Below are 19,612 nucleotides of genomic sequence, written 5' to 3' on the forward strand. Positions count from 1 at the left end.
TTGCCCAGTACGCCAGTGTTGGCTCCCCTGCTTTTTCCCACAATAGGACCTTGTACGTCCACCTGAGAGAGTAAACAGGGCCTTGAGTTTACATCTCATCACAAAGACAGCACTTCTAGCTGTGCAGCTCTCCCCCCGTGCTGCGATGGGACTGTCAGTCTAGATGGTGTCCTTACGCCTCTGTAGTGGATCTTGAGCCCGCAGTCATCTGGCTACTGAATTGGTGCTGTGTCTTGTTCCCTGTACCATTCTGACTTCCTTTTCTTCTTGGCTGCAGACCCCCGTGTGATTACTTCATCTCCTAGCGACTGAGAGAAGGTCAGAGGTCGTCAAGATGGCTGAGGTGCTCCAAATGAAAACAAGCTTCCCTGGTATGTATTGAAAATGCTGGCAAGATAAGGCGATAATTCAATTGCCAGCTTGGCATAAATCCGGGTTTGTCCGTGGCGGGGGGGGGGGGGGGTCGGTTCTATCATCCTGCCCCTGAGGAAAGTGATGGGATCTCTGGTTTGATGATTGAAAGCAGAAATGGTTGGAAATACTCAGCAGGTCGGACAGCATCAATGGAGAGAGAAGCAGAGTTAACCTTTCAGACTGATGATCTTTCACCAGAACTGGTTTCAGAATCCGGACCGAGATAACTCACTATTGGAATCGATATTGAAATGGAATGTGACCGAAACCATGGGTACCCCTCCCCCTCCCCCCGGCCTGGAGGGCTGGGTTCAAATTGTTCCTATAGACTCCAACCAATACCTTCACGTGATCCTCCAGATATTCTCATGAACGTGACATCGAATTTTAACTCTGTTTAAAGTGACTGGGATTTGAGTAAGTTAAAATCAGGCCCGACAGGTTTATTATGCCAAAGGATCGTAGAATTGGTACAGTGCAGAAGGAGGCCATTCGGCCCATCGAGTCTGCACCGACCCTGTGAAAGAGCACCGTACCTAGGCCCACGCCCCCACTCTATCCCCATAACCCCACCTAGGGGCAATTTAGCATATCCAATCCACCCAACATGCACATCTTTGGGCTGTGGGAGGAAACCGGAGCACCCGGAGGAGTCCAACACAGACACGGGGAGAACGTGCAAACTCCACACAGGCAGTCACCCGAGGCCGTAATCAAATCCAGGTCCCTGGCGCTGTGAGGCAGCAATGCTAACCACTGTGTCGCCGTACCACCCCCCAACCAAGACAGGCTGAAGGGTTAGAAGAAAGCTCTTCAAGAAAGATCTTCAAATGAAAAATAAAAGCACACACATACACACACACAACTTACACAGCAAAGCATTTCAAACTTGATCAAAGTGATTCTGAATGAAGAAAATTCACTTAAAAGCCACTTTCAATTAAGATTGTCTGTGGCCCACGAGACTGGAATGCATGCTGAAACTTGACATGTATTTTGCATATTTGTGATGGTTACATCATATTGCATTGAATAGAAGAGATTGATTCCACGTTTACTTTAGCTGATGCTAACTCTGCAACTCTACGACTAAAAACATGATACTGAACCCCACAGGACACGGGGTCCCCCGTTCAATCCTGGGCCTGTGGTGAGTTTGCTGAGCCCAGGGAACAATGAGCAACCTCGGCTGCCCTGGGCGACAACCCGATGGTGCCTTGGTCCAGTGACCTCTGCCAGGGAATGTGTGCCCGTGTGGGTAGTTGTCCAGGGCAGGATCAGGCTGGAATTCTGTACAGCACAACCTAGTCCTCTGTTAAGAGACAAAGTCCGGGTAGCCAAGGTTAGAAAACTGGGGGAAGCAGTTGCCACATCTAACATGTAACCAGCAGCACCTTTTCGAATGTCATGTACATAATTTCATTCAAGGAGGCCATTTGGCCCATCATGCCCACTACTAGTTCTTTAGAAGAGCTACCCGATTAATCCCACTCCCCAAATATTTTCCCTCATGGAGCCTTTGCTTCTTTTCCTAATCACCTTGATGGGCCTGATCCTTCCGACAACGGGAACCATTTTCTCCCTAACTACCCTGGCCAGAGCCCTGGTGGTGTTGAACATCTCTATCAAATCTCCGCTACACTTCAGAGAGATTAGGATGAACAGCCTCACCTTTGCCAATCTATCGGCGTGACTTATGCGACCATCAATTCACACGAGACAGAGAGTTGAACTGAACAGTGGCTTTAATCAACTAGAACTGTGCCTGCCTGTGACTGCTCTGCAATGAGAGCCGCCTACAGGGCAGCTGCTCTTTATACCTTCCCTCAAGGGGGCGGAGCCAGGGGCAGAGCCCACAAGGGCATCAACATGACACACTCAGTGTAGTACAGTACAATGGTCCATAGGTGGAGCCCACATGGGCAACAGCGTGGTACAATGTAGTACAGTGGTGAATGGTTACCATAAAACGTTCACCACAGTGACTGAAGTCTTTCACCCTGGATCCATGTTTATGACTTTTTACCACACCCTCTCCAATGCTTCCGCCTTTACCCTGATGTGTGGTGCCCAGGATTGGACACGACGCTCCAGATGATCCATAACATCCTTCTAAAGTGTTGGGCAGGTTCGTTCCAATGTATTTAGACCCATCGGCCCATCGGGTCTGCATCCAGCCCTATAAAACAGCACCCTTGCTTGCCCCCCGCCCCCCCCCATTGGCCAATTGTGGCCACCGCTCCCCAGATATTCCCGCTTGTCGGATTTTACTGGAAAACTTTTTAACCCCTTCTCATCTGTTCCCAGATGGATGCCCTTGTTCCAACCCTCCTCCTTCATCCTTGTGAAGCTCCTGGTGCTTCCTGGAACAGGATTCTCTGGTTCCCACAATCACTGTTCATCTTAATCTCTCTGAAGTGTAGCGGAGACGGCGCACCGTTCGCTGGCGGCGATATTCTATCTTCCCATCGCAGGTCGAGGGATTTGCAATTGAAACCACCCCAAGCAGCCGGGAAACCCCATGGGCGGGAATGCACTGCCGAATGGCAATGGCTGGCGAATGCTGGCCACCCTATCGGGACTGTCCTATTGCTCTTATTGAATAGAATAATAGCCACATGGCTCAGTGCTGTCTTCTTGGTTTTCCAGTTCACAATTCTGGCAGAACGTCTTTTGGTGGGACCTCTCCATGTGACCTTGCGATACCCTCTGACGGGCACAACGTACAGTGTACGTGGAATGGACGATGTCTGGTAGAGACCTTGGGTTGGATTCTCCGATTTTGAGGCTATGTCTGCAGGATCCTTGGGGTTTTACACGTGAAAAATCGGTGCAGCCCCAGCACCGATCCGGCAAGCGGCCCAGCAGCCGCGCCATGTAAAACACACGGCCTTCCCGCTATAAACGGCTGGAGAATTGCCGGGTCCGTGGCTGGGCATGGCGACGACCTGCAGCGTTTGCGCAGTACAACATGGCGCTGGCTGCGTGCCGACCCCACCTGCCAGATAGTGCCCCCCCCCCCCCCCTCGCCACCCCCGGGCCACCCGCCCCACCAGTTCCCCCAGCCCTCGCCGAAGTCCCCCACTCTCCCCCACCGTCTAGCAACACGGCTCCCGCCCCACTGTTGGCGGCGCTGGACACAGTCCGCAGCCGTCACGCCGGGTTCTCGACCGCGCGGTCAGGAACTCGGCCCAACGGGGGCGAAGCATTAGGGCAGCGCCTTCCGGGAACATCCTGAGACCGTCCCAACGGCGGGCGGCGCGCTCCTCGATGATGCCGTCTTGGTGGGAACGGAGCATCCGAAAACAGGCGCCGCCCCCATTCGGTTGTAAAAAGAGATTCTCCTCCCGTCCGGCGATTACGGGAACGCAGAATCCCACCCCTTGTCTGCCCCACTATCTGCGTTCCTTTCAATTTCCCATCCGCGGTCAACAACTAAAGCTCTACGCTGACTCCAGAATTGGCTTTTGGTTGTAAATCTCTGCAGATCTCCGCTCTCGCTGGGTGGCCCTGCCTCTTCAGTGCCCCCCCCCCCCCAACACACACACACACGGCTGCTGCTCCCATCGCAATATCTGTCAACAGGATGAGTTATCCTGTTTGGTTGATGCAAACACTCGTGAGTTCAGTTCATGGCTGAGAGGGAGAGTGGAATTTGGTCGGGCAGACCCTGCCGTCTGTATTGTATCTCCCAGCGAGAGTGGTTACTGAAAAGCAAGGGGAGGGGGGGTTTGGGAAGTATGACGCTCAGAGCAAAGCTGCTATACCTGAGGTAGAGATTTTAAGCGTCACTGAGTTGGGAACAATTTTTGAAAGTTAAAACCCGGGTGTTTTCCTCTTTGGGTCATTCCCAATGACTAAAGCTTCCTGAATAGAGAGGGTACAATCTCTTTCGGAGTTCAATGCTTCAGGGTGATGGTGTGATTCCAGGGTGAATGTACACTCTGTGAATATATGGAACAGTCACTCACTGATATACGATGCACCTTAAAATTAATAAATCTTTAATGTTCTGGCAACTGAGCAGAAATTGCTGTTGTGTCAATAGACAGTTGACGCCTCCAGTCTTTTGATGTGGCTGCTTTCATGTTCTCCGTCTCTCCCTTTCTCTCTCCCTCACTCTCTCGTTCCCTTTCTCTTGTCCTCTCTTCTGTCCATCTTTCCCTCTTCCATTGCCTCTGTCTCAGTGATGAATGGTATGATCTCTCTCGCTTTGAATATAAGAGGGAGAGAGGAGTTCCTGGCAGTTTATATATTGTCCTCTAGTCCCTGTCAGAGGCGCCAAATCTCGAATTATTGCTCAGACTAAGTTTTCCGTGCAGCCGTGAAGTCATTACAGCGTAGAAGGAGGCCATTCAGGCCATCGAGTCGCTGACAGCACAGGAGTTCCTCGTTTAGCCTGACCCTCTCAGTAACTATTAGCGACGTGAAGACGGGAGGACTGTTGGGGCTGCTCCTACCTCACGGTTCTGTCGAATTGATGGTTGAACCACGAGGAAATTGTTACAGAAAAGCAAAAAATTGCGAGTGCTAGAAATCTGCAATATAAAGAGAAAGTGCTGCAATTGGCCCACTCCTATGTTTTTTTCTTGTATCTTCCAGGTAAGGTCAACCTTTCAGCTGGTTCAGATGTCAAGGATAAGGATCAGAACTTGCCCTACTCTGTGGAGACCCCCTATGGTTTCCACCTGGACCTGGACTTTGTGAAGTATGTGGATGATATCGAAAAGGGCAACACGATCAAGAAGGTTCACATCCACCGCAAGCCGAGAGGCTGCAGCTACACGGGGTCCTGGTGGACATCCACCGAGTCGCTGTGTTCCAACGCCAGCGCTGACAGCAGGCGCTCCTCCGTCTCGTACTGCGGCCGGAGCATGTACACTCCCGCCTGCAGCTTTTCCGGCAGCTACAACAGGCCGCCGCCACTGTCGGGCAATTACAACGCAAGGGTGGAAAAGACCCTGCTGGAGACCAAGAGGCGGCTGGAAGAGGAGCCCCTGGGGTGTGGGGAGGGCAGGAGGCCACGGTATACCAGCCTGGGCAGCCTGCACAGCAGCGTGGCGGGCTCCACCAGCTCCCTGGCCGGCACGCTCCCGCAGAGCCAGCCGCCCGGCAGGCTCTCCGCGCACAATGGGTCGCAGAGTGTCCCCTGCGGCCAGTTCACCCCCCTGAGCTCGGGTCTGGTGACGCCCTCCACCCCCAACCCCACGCACTTGCATAACATCCGGGAGCAGATGGCGGTCGCCCTGCGCAGGCTGCGGGAGCTGGAGGACCAGGTGAAGATTGTTCCTGTCCTTCAGGTGAAGATCTCTGTCCTTCAAGAAGAAAAGCGGCAGCTCAGCGTCCAGCTGAAGAGTCAGAAGTTCCTCGGCCACAGCATGGGCTTTGGGCCGCCAAGATCACTGTGTGGGCCCAGCCTGCCCAAAGGGGAGCTGTACATTGACTTATCCGAAGAGGATAGCCACACGGGCAAAGCAGACCTGCCTCGGTCTCCAGCGCACAAAAAACCGTCACAGGATAACGTTGGGAAGCTTGAGAACGACAGCTCTAAACAAGCCAAAGAGTCCAGGCCAGGCAGTTTTGGAACTGATGAGAGTTCAAGGGTCAAAGTAGCAAATGGCAGCTCAGCTGAGGTCAGGAGTGTGGGTGTTTGGGTGAGGGAGAAGGACCTGGGAGTCTCCCCCACATCACTACAGCTAGAGGTGGAGCATTATCGACACATCACTGAGCTTCTGACCAAGAAGATCTCGATGCTGGAGAAGCGACTGCGGGAAAGCACTCGAGAGTTGGAGGCCACTCACCAGAGCATCGAGGGCCACAAGAAAGAGATGACCAATAAAGGGCAACAGGCAGACATCTCAGCAGCCGCCAGCCCCGGGGGGGTAATCCTGGCTTGGTCAAAGCAACCACCAGATCACGGCAGGACCTGGAGAACTCCACCCCAGGCAGATCCCCAATCACAACCACTCGCGGCCAAGGCTGGCAAAAGGGGAGATATTGTCCCAGGCGGCGGCCAGAAGGAACGGTTTGTTGAATTGGTGCCACAGCGGTCAGTGGGCGTGCAAATCAGCCATTTTGGATATTCTCCAGGTGAGCAGGCGGGCAAGGATCTGGTTCAGAAAAGGCAGCAGCCACAGTTCATCCACCCGCAGGGGACAGCAAAGGAGATGCCGTACCCTAAGGCGGACATAGCCCAAGCAGCAGCCAGCGGCCGCCACCCTGCCATCGTGGCAGCGCCACCTGCAAACAAACTGGGTAGCGGCACGCGCAGTGGCAGCGAGGTGGCGGTGGGCGAGGAGAGGGTGGGACCCAGCTCCGACACACCATTCAAGGAGGTCGCAGCCAAGGTGGTGACCTGCACGATTGTGACGACGCTCGCGTCCACGTGCGAGGAAGTGAACTCGGTGATGACCACGGCAAAGAGCGTGAAGCAGGCGAAGACGGGTCCGAGCGGAGCGGAGCTACGGGAAGCTGTGGAGCAACTCACACAAGGTAAGGTGACTTAAGGACGATATACCTCCATTGGAGGCAGCTCACCCCCACAACCCAAAGATGTGCAAGGGGGTAGGTGGATTGGCCACACTAAACTGCCCCTTAATTGGGAAAAAAAGAATTGGGTACTCCAAATTTAAAAAAGGATTCTGAGGGGTCTTGACAGGGTGGACAGATACTGAAAAGATGTTTCCCTTTAGGGGCAGTCGAGAACTTGGCGATAAGGGTTCTCCCAATTAAGGTGTAGAGGAAGAGGGTCGAGGGGTCATTAATAGGGCAGCACGGTAGCATGGTGGTTAGCATAAATGCTTCACAGCTCCAGGGTCCCAGGTTCGATTCCCGGCTGGGTCACTGTCTGTGCGGAGTCTGCACAGCCTCCCCGTGTCTGCGTGGGTTTCCTCCGGGTGCTCCGGTTTCCTCCCACAGTCCAAAGATGTGCGGGTTAGGTGGATTGGCCATGATAAATTGCCCTTAGTGTCCTAAAAAATAAGGTTAATGGGGGTTGTTGGGTTACTGGTATAGGTATATGTCGGCTTGAGTAAGGTGATCATTGCTCGGCACAACATCGAGGGCCGAAGGGCCTGTTCTGTGCTGTACTATTCTAATTCTAATTCTAATCTTTGGAATTCTCTTCTTCAGAGAGGAGTGGAGGCTGTGGGTCATTGAATATATTCAAGGCCGGGTTAGACAGATTTTTGATTGGCAAGGGGGTCAAAGGGTAATGGAGGACAGGCAAGAAAGTGCTTTGAAGTCCACAATCTTATCAGCCAGTAAATGGCGGAGCAGACTGGATGGGCCGAATGGCCTACTCCTATTTCTTATCTTGCAATTTCCTCAGCCGGACAAGGAAAGGGTGGAGAGAAAAGTATTGAAACAGTGCCGGAAAACAGCAGATCTGCTTTCCAGTGAGCGGACAGCCGTGCTGACCCAGCAGAGCGCATGGAGCCATTGGATCTGACAGCCTCTCTAAAAATAACAGTGCTGGAAAGACAGGGCGGCAGAGATGGACAATGTCTACTCTGTATCTTCTCCAGTCAGAGCCTGAGAAATAACCAGGCAGGACAGCACAGCAGGGCTGGGCTCAGCAATCCCATCCTGTCAGCCATCAGAGAGTTTTCCGACAGGAACCAGATTCCCCCCCCCCCCCCCCACCCCGGGACTGCTGCTCCCACTTTACTGGACCCCCATTTCCTGCCAGGCTCCAGATTCCTCATCATTCCCACGAAACACTCTTCCTGCTGCTGGGCCACTTCCAGCTAGGTCCTGTTCACAACAGCAACCCCACACTCCCCCCTCCACACCCTGCCCCGGGATCTGCTACCTTCTCCAGTCCCCGTCTCTCCCCACCCACCACCTTCCCCTTCCTCCCTCCTCCACTCTTTCCCTCTTCCCAATCCCTCTCCCCTGTGTCTCTCACTCCCACTCCCCTCCCTCGGTCCCTCATTCCCACTCCCCTCCCTCGGTCCCTCATTCCCACTCCCCTCCCTCGGCCCCTCATTCCCACTCCCCTCCCTCGGTCCCTCATTTCCACTCCCCTCCCTCGGTCCCTCATTCCCACTCCCATCCCTCGGTCCCTCATTCCCACTCCCCTCCCTCGGTCCCTCATTCCCACTCCCCTCCCTCGGTCCCTCATTCCCACTCCCCTCCCTCGGTCCCTCATTTCCACTCCCCTCCCTCGGCCCCTCATTCCCACTCCCTCAGTTCCTCATTCCCACTCCCCACCCTCGGTCCCTCATTCCCACTCCCCTCCCTCGGTTCCTCATTCCCACTCCCCTCCCTCGGTCCCTCATTCCCACACCCCTCCCTCGGTCCCTCATTCCCACTCCCCTCCCTCGGCCCCTCATTCCCACTCCCCTCCCTCGGTCCCTCATTCCCACTCCCCTCCCTCGGTCCCTCATTCCCACGCCCTTTCCTCGGCCTATCTTTCACACCCCCTCCGCAGGGTCCCAGTTCCTCATTCCCTGTCCCCTCCTCCTAAAGTTCATATAAATTGGATTTGAATTTCCGTGTTTAGAATACCTGATGTGTACCAGCTGGTTAGAGGCCCTACAGCTGCCTCCAGGATTTATCCAGACTTGTGTTTTACTGGGACAGGAATTCTGTGCGATTTGAGTGAATAGGAAGTGGTTTTATTCATGGTGTTTATGTTTGGATAGAACGCACAGTGATCTGGAGGGAATTATGAATCTTTCCATGAACGGGAGATCACAAGGAGGCTGGGTCAGGTGGGAGCTAAGAGGATGGATTTTCAAGCTGCGGGACATTGAAGCCCAGCCTCAGGTCAGAGGGAACGACTCTTGCTCCCTGCTGAGAGATCCCACGTAGAATAAGATTGGCCAGTCTGGACCAGTTCCTATTTGCGATATGGACCAGCAGAAAGCTAGCCTGCTATGGCCACTAAACTGTGGCCAATCGCACCTAGCTGAATTTTATTCAATTTACAGTACCCAATTCTTTTTTTTTTCCAATTAAGGGGCAATTTAGTGTGGCCAATCCACCGACTCTGCCCATCTGTGGGTTTGGGGGGGTGAGACCCACGAGCTGAAATTTAGATAACTGTACCAACACTGGAGTAAGAGTGTGGGAGTGAGGAACACATACTTGAACATCAAACACGCAGAAAGAGGACATTTTCTTAATCCATTGGTTATAATGGGTACTCCCACAACACGGGGTTAGATACAGAGTAAAGCTCCCTCTACACTGTCCCCATCAAACACTCCCAGGACAGGTACAGCACGGGGTTAGATACAGAGGAAAGCTCCCTCTACACTGTCCCCATCAAACACTCCCAGGACAGGTACAGCACGGGGTTAGATACAGAGTAAAGCTCCCTCTACACTGTCCGCATCAAACCCTCCCAGGACTGATACAGCACATGGTTAGATACAGAGTAAAGCTCCCTCTACACTGTCCACATCAAACACTCCCAGGACAGGTACAGCACAGGGTTAGATACAGAGTAAAGCTCCCTCTACACTGTCCACATCAAACACTCCCAGGACAGGTACAGCACGGGGTTAGGATCAGAGTAAAGCTCCCTCTACACTGTCCCCATCAAACACTCCCATAACACCCACAACACGGGGTTAGATACAGAGTAAAGCTCCCTCTACACTGTCCCCATCAAACACTCCCAGGACAGGTACAGCACGGGGTTAGATACAGAGTAAAGCTCCCTCTACACTGTCCCCATCAAACACTCCCATAACACCCACAACACGGGGTTAGATACAGAGTAAAGCTCCCTCTACACTGTCCCCATCAAACACTCCCAGGACAGGTACAGCACGGGGTTAGATACAGAGTAAAGCTCCCTCTACACTGTCCCCATCAAACACTCCCAGGACAGGTACAGCATGGGGTTAGATACAGAGTAAAGCTCCCCCCACTCTGTACCCATCAAACACTCCCAGAACACCCACAACACGGGGTTAGATACAGAGTAAAGCTCCCTCTACACTGTCCCCATCAAACACTCCCAGGACAGGTACAGCATGGGGTTAGATACAGAGTAAAGCTCCCTCTACACTGTCCCCATTAAACACTCCCAGGACAGGTACAGCACGGGGTTAGATACAGAGTAAAGCTCCCTCTATACTGTCCCCATCAAACACTCCCAGGACAGGTACAGCACGGGGTTAGATACAGAATAAAACTAGCCAAACAGCTCTGAACCTCAAGCTCAGAGTTTTAATTTCCTAATATGATGTCTGTTAATGCACTGAAATGGAAGAGGTAAATACAGGCAAATCCTTCAGAAAGCTCTCCTTGAAGGATGAAGCCACTTGCACTCGAGATGGATCTTGAATTGGACACTGAGGGATAGAAGCTTACCTTATCATTTTTTTATATGTCAAGCCTCTCGAGAAGACCACAAAGCTGATCCTGCTGCTTCCTCCAGACGGTCTCTCAGTGTCATTGAGGCTCCTCGGTACGTTTTGGCTTCCAGTGTTTGCAGCTCTGTGGAGACGATGCCCACCTTAAACGCAGCAGCCCCCCAGCACCAGCCCACGGGGACGGGGTGTCTGGCTCCGGAGAGATGGGAGGATTCTGTCCTGTCTGAGGATGATTCGACAAGGCCAGGTAACCCTTCAGTATTAACCCTTTCACAGGTTTGAGCTCCTTTTGCTCTGGACGGGCTTGGTTTGATCGGTTGGTGCCTGGAGGAGAGCAGTGAGGAACCTAGTGCATTGTGGGAAGATGCCAGGAGCCAGAGTGCCCCAGAAGTAGCTCCCTGATTGGCTCATCTAGGAATTGCACTGGCTGCTATGGTCTGAAGGTAGTAGGCCTCAGGCTTGACTGAGTCACAAGGTGTATGTTCCGGTCCCACTCTGGAGTGCTGAATGCATTATCTCGACTGGCACTCCAGTGTTGGTACTGAGGGAGTGCTGCAGTGTCAGAAGTACTATTTGGATGGGAGGCATTGAAGGCGGTGGTTAGAGGGGAGCTGATCTCAATATGGACCCACATGGAGAAGGTAGACAGGGCAGAGATGAACCCACTGGTAAAGGAGATATTACAGGTCGACAGGAGGTATGCGGAGACCCCAGCGGCAGGGCTTTCAAGGGAACGGCGGAGGTTACAGGTGGAGTTTGGTTTGTTGTTTTTTGGTTTCTTTAAATTTAGAGTACCCAATTCATTTTTTCCAATTAAGGGGCAATTTAGCGTGGCCAATCTACCTAGCCTGCACATCTTTTGGGTTCTGGGGTAAAACCCACGTAAACACGGGGAGAATGTGCAAATTCCACACGGATAGTGACCCAGAGCCGGGATTGAACCTGGGACCTCGGCGCCGTGAGGCAACAGGGCTAACCCACTGCGCCACCGTGCTTCCCCGAGTTTGGCTTGTTAACCACAGGAAGGGCGGTGTAGCAGCTGAAAAAGGCGAGGGGGGCGATTTATGAGCATGAGAGAAGGCAAGCAGAATGCTTGCACAGCAGCTTAGAAAGAGGGAGGTGGCCAGGGAGATGGGGAAAGTAAAGGACAGGGACGGGAGCCTGGTGGGAGACTCAGCAGGGATGAATAAGACATTCAAGGAGTTTTATAGTAGGTGTACGGGTTGGAACCCCCAGCTGGGACGGAGGGGATGAGGCACTTCCTAGGGGGGCTGAATTTCCCGAAGGTGGACGGGGGTCTGGTGGAAGGGCTGGGGGCCTCGATCGGGTTGGAAGAGATGCAGTTGGGTAAAGTCCCGGGGCTGGACGGGTACCCAGTGGAGTTCTATAAAAAGGTCTCTGGGATATTGGGGCAGCTGTTGTTGAGGACGTTCAATGAGGCAAGGGAGCGTGGGGTGCTTCCTCCGACGATGTCACAGGCCACGATTTCACTGATCCTGAAGCAGGACAAGGACCCGGAGCTGTGTTGGCCCTCAAGGCCGATATCCCTATTGAATGTGGACGCCAAACTGCTGGCTAAACGTTTGTCCTCTAGGATTGAGGATTGTGTTCCGGACGTTATTGGGGTGGACCAGACAGGGTTTGTTAAGGTAGGCAGTTGGTGGCCAATGTAAGAAGGTTGTTAAATGTGATCATGATGCCCCCGGATGGTAGGGAGGTGGAGGTAGTGAATGCAATGGATGCAGAAAAGGCTTTTGATCGGGTGGAATGGGAATATCTGTGGGAGGTACTGGGACGGTTCGGATTTGGGCGGGGCTTTATTGATTGGGTCAGGTTGTTGTATCAGGCTCCTGTAGCGAGCATATGGACAAATGTGACAACATCGGACTATTTTAGGCTGCACCGGGGGACGAGGCAGGGACGCCGCCTCTCCCCATTGTTGTTCGCGTTAGCTACAGAGCCGTTGGCAATTGCACTGAGAGCTTCAAGGGGCCGGAAGAGGTCCCGGGGGGGGGGGGGGGGGGGGGGGGGGACGACACAGAGTCTCGCTTTACGCAGACGACCTGCTTCTGTACGTATCGGACCCAGCAGAGGGGATGGAAGAAATCATGAGGATTCTGGGGGAATTTGGACGGTTTTCGAGGTATAAACTAAATATGGGGGAAAGTGAGAAAAGCAAATTACTGCGGACATAGAACATAGAACAGTACAGCACAGAACAGGCCCTTCGGCCCTCGATGTTGTGCCGAGCAATGATCACCCTACTCAAACCCACGTATCCACCCTATACCCGTAACCCAACAACCCCCCCCTTAACCTTACTTTTTAGGACACTACGGGCAATTTAGCATGGCCAATCCACCTAACCCGCACATCTTTGGACTGTGGGAGGAAACCGGAGCACCCGGAGGAAACCCACGCACACACGGGGAGGATGTGCAGACTCCGCACAGACAGTGACCCAGCCGGGAATCGAACCTGGGACCCTGGAGCTGTGAAGCATTTATGCTAACCACCATGCTACCGTGCTGCCCCGAATGTTGGAAGAGGATGCGGATGGCTGCGGATGTTGGAATCTGAAACGAAAGGGACAATGCTGGAAAATCTCAGCAGGTCTGGCAGCATCTGTAGGGAGAGAAAAGAGCTAACGTTTCGAGTCCGATGACTCTTTCCCAAAGCTAACAGACAGCGAGAGTGGGAAATATTTATACTGTGGAGTGAGAATGAAAGATGAGTCATAACCACAGAAACCCAGGGAAACCGGGTGCTAATGGCCACAGATACCAAGGGGAAAGTGTGCTAATGGCAGTCACCAGAGAGAACAAAAGATGTTAAAGGTCACACAGCAGGGAAACTAACATCAGAGGCTAGATTAGGTGTGAGGGGGAGGGGAAGGGAGAAACAAAGAGGAAAAAGGTGCAGGAAAGGTGGATAAGATTGGGGGGGGAAATTAAATGTATTTTAAGAAAGGGCAGCACGGTAGAATTGTGGATAGCACAATCGCTTCACAGCTCCAGGGTCCCAGGTTCGATTCTTGCTTGGGTCACTGTCTGTGCGGAGTCTGCACATACTCCCCGTGTGTGCGTGGGTTTCCTCCGGGTGCTCCGGTTTCCTCCCACAGTCCAAAGATGTGCAGGTTAGGTGGATTGGCCGTGATAAATTGCCCTTCGTGTCCAAAATTGCCCTTAGTGTTGGGTGGGGTTACTGGGTTATGGGGATAGGGTGGAGGTGTTAAACTTGGGTAGGGTGCTCTTTCCAGGAGCAGGTGCAGACTCGATGGGCCAAATGGCCTCCTTCTGCACTGTAAAAATTCTATGAAAGAAAGAAATGGTAAAAGACAGTTAAAATGAAATGAAAACAATTGGGTCGAGTTGGGGCTGATCATCTGACATTGATGGGGAAAGTGAGATGTTTGCAGTCCAGGCAAGGGGACAGGAGAGGCGATTGGGGGAGCTGCCATTTAGAGTAGCGGGGAGAAGCTTTCCATACCTGGGCATCCAAATGGCGCGGGAATGGGAACAGCTGCCCAACTAAATCTGGCCCGACTAGTAGACCAAATGAAGGACGATTTTCGGAGATGGGACGCGTTCCCGTTGTCACTAGCTGGGAGGGTGCAGACGGTGAAGATGACAGTCCTCCCGAGATTCCTGTTTGTGTTTCAGTGTCTCCCCATCTTTATTCCGCGGTTCTTTTTTTAAACGGGTCAACAAAATAATCACTTACGATGAGACGAGAGTAGAGAGTAATCGAGGCTTTATTACGCAGAGATGTGTAGCCTCCTGCAGCTGCTGCCGAAATGGCTGCAGCTCGGAGAGTCCACACATTTATACTCCGCCTACTGGGCGGAGTGAGCAGGCAGGGATCTACCCCCATACCTGTAGCACAGGAGTCTTACCGTATTGCATCTCATATGTGATATATATACAACAGTGGTGCCTACCACACTGGCTTTGTATGGGCGGGCAAGATACCGCGAGTAAATAAGGGGATGCTTGAGCGGGGTGGGGGGGGGCTGCCGCTGCCGAACTTCAGTAATTACTATTGGGTGGCGAATATGGCCATGATCAGGAAGTGGGTGGAGGGAGGAGGGTCGGTGTGGGAGCGAGTAGAGGCGGCTTTATGCAAGGGCACCTGCTTGGGGGTGTTGATAACGGCGCCTCTGCCGTTCCCTCCGGCACGGTACTCCATCAGCCCCGTGGTGGTGGCAGCCCTGAGAGTCTGGGGGCAATGGAGGAGACATGTGGGAGCGGAGGGAGCATCGGTCTGATCCCCAATCTGTAATAATCATCGGTTTGCCCCGGGAAGGATGGATGGGGGGGTTTCGGAGATGGCAGAGAGCAGGGATTGAGAGGATGGGGGATATATTTATAGAGGGGAACTTTCCTAGCCTGAGGGAGCTGGAGGAGAAATTTGGATTAGCGAGGGGAAACAAATTTAGGTACCTGAAGGTGCGGGACTTCCTACCTAGGCAGGTCCCAACCTTCCCACTCCTACCACCAACCGGGATTCAGGACAGGGTAGTTCCCAGAGTGTGGGTGGGAGAAGGGAAGGTCTCCGACATCTACAAGGAACTCATGGGGTCAGAGAGGTCGCATACTGAGGATATGAAGCGCAAGTGGGAAGAGGAACTGGGAGGAGAGATAGAGGATGGTCTCTGGGAGGACGAGTCCGCAACGTGTGCCAGGCTCAGCCTGATACAGTTTAAGGTTGTTCACCGGGCCCACATGACAGCGGCCCGGGTGAGCAGCTTCTTTGGGGTAGAAGACAGGTGTGCGGGGGCGGGGGGGGGGGGGGGGGGGGGGGGGGAGGGGGGGGGGGCAGCGAACCATGTCCACATGTTCTGGACATGTCCGAAGCTTAGGGGATTCTGGCAGGGGTTTGCGGATGTCATGTCCACGGTGTTAAAAACAAGGGCGGCGCTGAGTCCAGAGGTGGCGATGTTCGGGGTGTCGGAAGACCCGGGAATCCAGGCGGAGAAAGAGGCAGACGTTCTGGCCTTTGCTTCCCTGGTAGCCCGGAGATGGATATTATTAGCTTGGAGGGACTCAAAGCCCCTGAAGTCGGAGACCTGGCTCGCCTTGAGAGGGTCAATGTTAGGGTTCGCCCGGAGGTGGCAGCCGGTTGGCAACTTCTTTGCAGAAAATTCATCGTCAGCAGAAGGGGGGGGGGGGGGGTGCGGGTGGAGCGCGATCGGGGCCGAGCCTGCGCCAGCTGGAGCGCGCATGACCAAACCCGCGCCAGCTGGAGTGCGCATGCCCGAGCCTGCGCCAGCTGGAGCGCGCATGCCCGAGCCTGCGCCAGCTGGAGCGAGCATGCCTGAACCCGCGCCAGCTGGAGTGCGCATGCCCGAACCCGCGCCAGCTGGAGTGCGCATGCCCGAGCCTGCGCCAGCTGGAGCGCGCATGACCAAACCCGCGCCAGCTGGAGTGCGCATGCCCGAGCCTGCGCCAGCTGGAGCGCGCATGCCCGAGCCTGCGCCAGCTGGAGCGCGCATGCCCGAACCCGCGCCAGCTGGAGTGCGCATGCCCGAACCCGCGCCAGCTGGAGTGCGCATGCCCGAGCCTGCGCCAGCTGGAGCGCGCATGACCAAACCCGCGCCAGCTGGAGCGCGCATGACCAAACCCGCGCCAGCTGGAGTGCGCATGCCCGAGCCTGCGCCAGCTGGAGCGCGCATGCCCGAGCCTGCGCCAGCTGGAGCGCGCATGCCCGAACCCGCGCCAGCTGGAGTGCGCATGCCCGAACCCGGGTCTGGATCAGGATCTGAGGATCCACCCCTTGGCCTCTCATGGAGTCCAGGAATATGGGGAGCAGGCGGGAAAGTGGATTTAAAGCTCTAGATCAGGGGTGAGCAAACTACGGCCCTTTATGCGGCCCACCAAGATCAAGTGGAAAAAAAAACAAAAAATTTTTTTTATTTTTTTTTAAATTTTAAGGTTAATGGGGTGGGGGGGGGCTGTTGGGTTACTGGTATAGGGTGGATACGTTGACTTGAGTAGGGTGATCATTGCTCGGCACAACATGTGTTTCATGTGAAGTTTCTACTTTAAAATATTAATTAATAAAAATTAATTGCTTTTTTTTTTTAAAAACCTTTTATTTTGGCTATTTTAAATATTAATTATTTTACTTAATATACTCTGCGGCCCTTTAAAATTGTGAATTTCTGAATGTGGCCCTTGCACGGAAAAGTTTGCCCACCCCTGCTCTAGATTGACCATGATTTTATTGGATGTGGGTGCAAGTTGGACAGGCCATGTGGTCCACTCCTGCTCCTACCTCTTATGTTCTCGTGATTAGGGGCGGGGGGGGATCATCACAATGCGGACTCTCTCTCTCTCAGTTAAAGGTCTTTTTCCTTTCCGTTTCCTTTCAGTTTCCCCACACGGAACGCAACTCAAGTCCATCATGAAAAAGGAGAGAGGAGCGAGTCCTGAAAGCATGCATGTGAAGAAGAGCCTGCAGTTTATCGGAGTGAATGGCGGGTAAGTTACCACGGTTCACAGTCCAGTGGTACATTCCTACTCTGCTGGGGTAGATCCCCAGCCTCTCCGCTTTGATCAGAGGATGCTGAGATTCCCGCTGAGTTCCACCCTCAGTCGGGGTTCGAGAAATTCCTCAGCTTCAGGCGATTGGTGCTTTTCACCCCCCCTCTCAGTAAGGTCACAAAAGGCTGTTCACCAATACTGGCCAGCTGGTTATAATTAGATCTGAATTTGTACCCCGCATTCCTGATCTCTCCCATATCCTCATCGGGATTCTACTCGGCTGAGCCGAGCAATCCGCAGGGAGCGGGAAGAGCCTGGCGGACTGAGCGGGTAGGGGAAGTAAGTAATGGACTCGGCTCATGTTGAGCAGCAAGGCCAGCGGCCTGGAGCTGGTCTTTAAGGCTGATGACTAGGGAGAGAATTACCCCCAGGAGCAGACTGCGCAAACTGTCATATAATCCAGATCTTCAATTTCTTAACTCTTCCCCCCGTGAGGAAATAGAGACTCGGTTATGGTTTTGTGATCCATTCCGTCTGAATAAACTGGGCCTCTGTATTGTTACAGTGAGCAATCCTTGCCCTGCAGACTAACCGAGGATGTGTATTGTTACACACTGAGTGACCCTTACCCTGGGGAGCCGTGTGTATATTATCCAGCTGGCCTGCTCTCAGTGGCTGAGTCAGAGGGGCTTTACCAGCAGAGTTGATGGTTTGATAGATCAGTCCTTCGGAGTTACAGATAACACACCCCGTACAAAAAGATAGCCAATCTCATGGTTTGACGCTGTCTTGTGCTGTAAATGGAGACACCGTTATCTCCGCTGGTTAGAGTGATCTTGGAGGAGAAACATCATATGCAGTGCAGGAGGCGGCCTGTTGTGTCCATGGCACTCTCTCTGTAAGAGCGTGTCCCACTCCCACCTTTTTCCCATGGCCCTGCAACTTTTTTCTCTTCAGATAATTACCTAATCCTCTTCTGAAAGAATTGATTGACCCTGCTTCCCCCGCGCTCTCAGGCACTGCATCCCAGATCCTAACCACTTGCTGTGGGAAGAGTCTTTTCCTCGTGTTGCCCCTGGTTCTTTGGCCAATCGCCTTAAATCTCCACCCTTCCACCAATGGGAACAGAGTCTCCCCAGCTGGTCTGTCCAAAACACTCAAAGTTCTGAACACCTTTCAAATCTCTTTGGCTTCTCCAATGAGAACAGCTTCAGCTTCTCCATTCGCCTGTACCCATGTACCTTTCTCAAGCTGCCCTGTCACCTGCAATGATTGGTGCACATATATCCCAGGTCCCTCTGTCCCTGCATGATTTACAATTGCAAACTTTCTTTTATATTGCCTCTTCACATTCTTCCTGCCAAAATGTTGTCACTTCACACTTCACACTGCTCTGCAATAACTGCACCTGTCCACCCATTTCACCAGCCCATCTGTATCCTCTTAAAGTCTGTCACTAACCTCCTCACACTTCACAATGCTTCCAATTTTAATTCATCTGCATCTTTTCAAATTGTACACTGCCCAATCAAGTGTTCCCGATCACTGTCCTAGGATCCTGTCCCAGATCACTCTCCTGTGATCCTGTTCCAGATCACTGTCTGGGGTCCTGTTCCAGATCACTGTCTGGGGTCCTGTTCCAGATCACTGTCTGGGGTCCTGTTCCAGATCACTGTCTGGGATCCTGTTCCAGATCACTGTCTGGGGTCCTGTTCCAGATCACTGTCTGGGGTCCTGTTCCAGATCACTGCGCTGTGATCCTGTCCCAGATCACTGTCTGGGGTCCTGTTCCAGATCACTGCGCTGTGATCCTGTCCCAGATCACTGTCTGGGGTCCTGTTCCAGATCACTGTCCTGTGATCCAGTCCCAGATCACTGTCCGGGGCCCTGTTACAGATCACTATCCTGTGATCCTGTTCCAGATCACTGTCCTGTGATCCTGTTCCAGATCACTGTCTAGGGTCCTGTTCCAGATCACTGCCTGGGGTCCTGTTCCAGATCACTGTCTAGGGTCCTGTTCCAGATCACTGTCGGGGTCCTGTTCCAGATCACTGTGCTGTGATCCTGTCCCAGATCACTGTCTGGGGCCCTGTTCCAGCTCACTCTCCTGTGATCCTGTTCCAGAACACTGTCCCAGGATCCTGTCCCCAATCACTGTCTGGGGTCCTGTTCCAGATCACTGTACTGTCATCCTGTCCCAGATCACTGTCTGGAATCCTGGTTCCAGATCACTGTGCTGTGATCCTGTTCCAGATCACTGTCTGGGGTTCTGTTCCATATCACTGCCCTGTGATCCAGTCCCAGTTCACTGTCCTGTGATCCTGTTACAGGTAACTGTGCTGTGATCCTGTTCCAGATCATTGTGCGAGGTCCTGTTCCAGA

The 19,612-nt window shown here is 53.2% G+C and overlaps 1 protein-coding gene across 5 annotated transcripts in view; it reads left to right on the forward strand.

Annotated features, from left to right (window-relative positions):
• The window catches only part of kank2 (KN motif and ankyrin repeat domains 2), a 155,780-nt gene that overhangs the window by 102,851 nt on the left and 33,317 nt on the right, over positions 1–19,612 (forward strand). For all 5 annotated transcript variants that reach the window (XM_038784671.1, XM_038784675.1, XM_038784674.1 and 2 more), the window contains 4 exons: positions 278–371; positions 5,017–6,906; positions 10,768–10,992; positions 17,119–17,227. In XM_038784671.1, coding sequence (XP_038640599.1) covers positions 335–371; positions 5,017–6,906; positions 10,768–10,992; positions 17,119–17,227 — 2,261 coding nt within the window. In that variant the 5' untranslated portion in view covers positions 278–334. The remainder of the gene's footprint in view (positions 1–277; positions 372–5,016; positions 6,907–10,767; positions 10,993–17,118; positions 17,228–19,612) is intronic.

The sequence above is a fragment of the Scyliorhinus canicula genome, chromosome 25 (assembly GCF_902713615.1).
Source record: "Scyliorhinus canicula chromosome 25, sScyCan1.1, whole genome shotgun sequence".
NCBI lineage: Eukaryota > Metazoa > Chordata > Chondrichthyes > Carcharhiniformes > Scyliorhinidae > Scyliorhinus > Scyliorhinus canicula.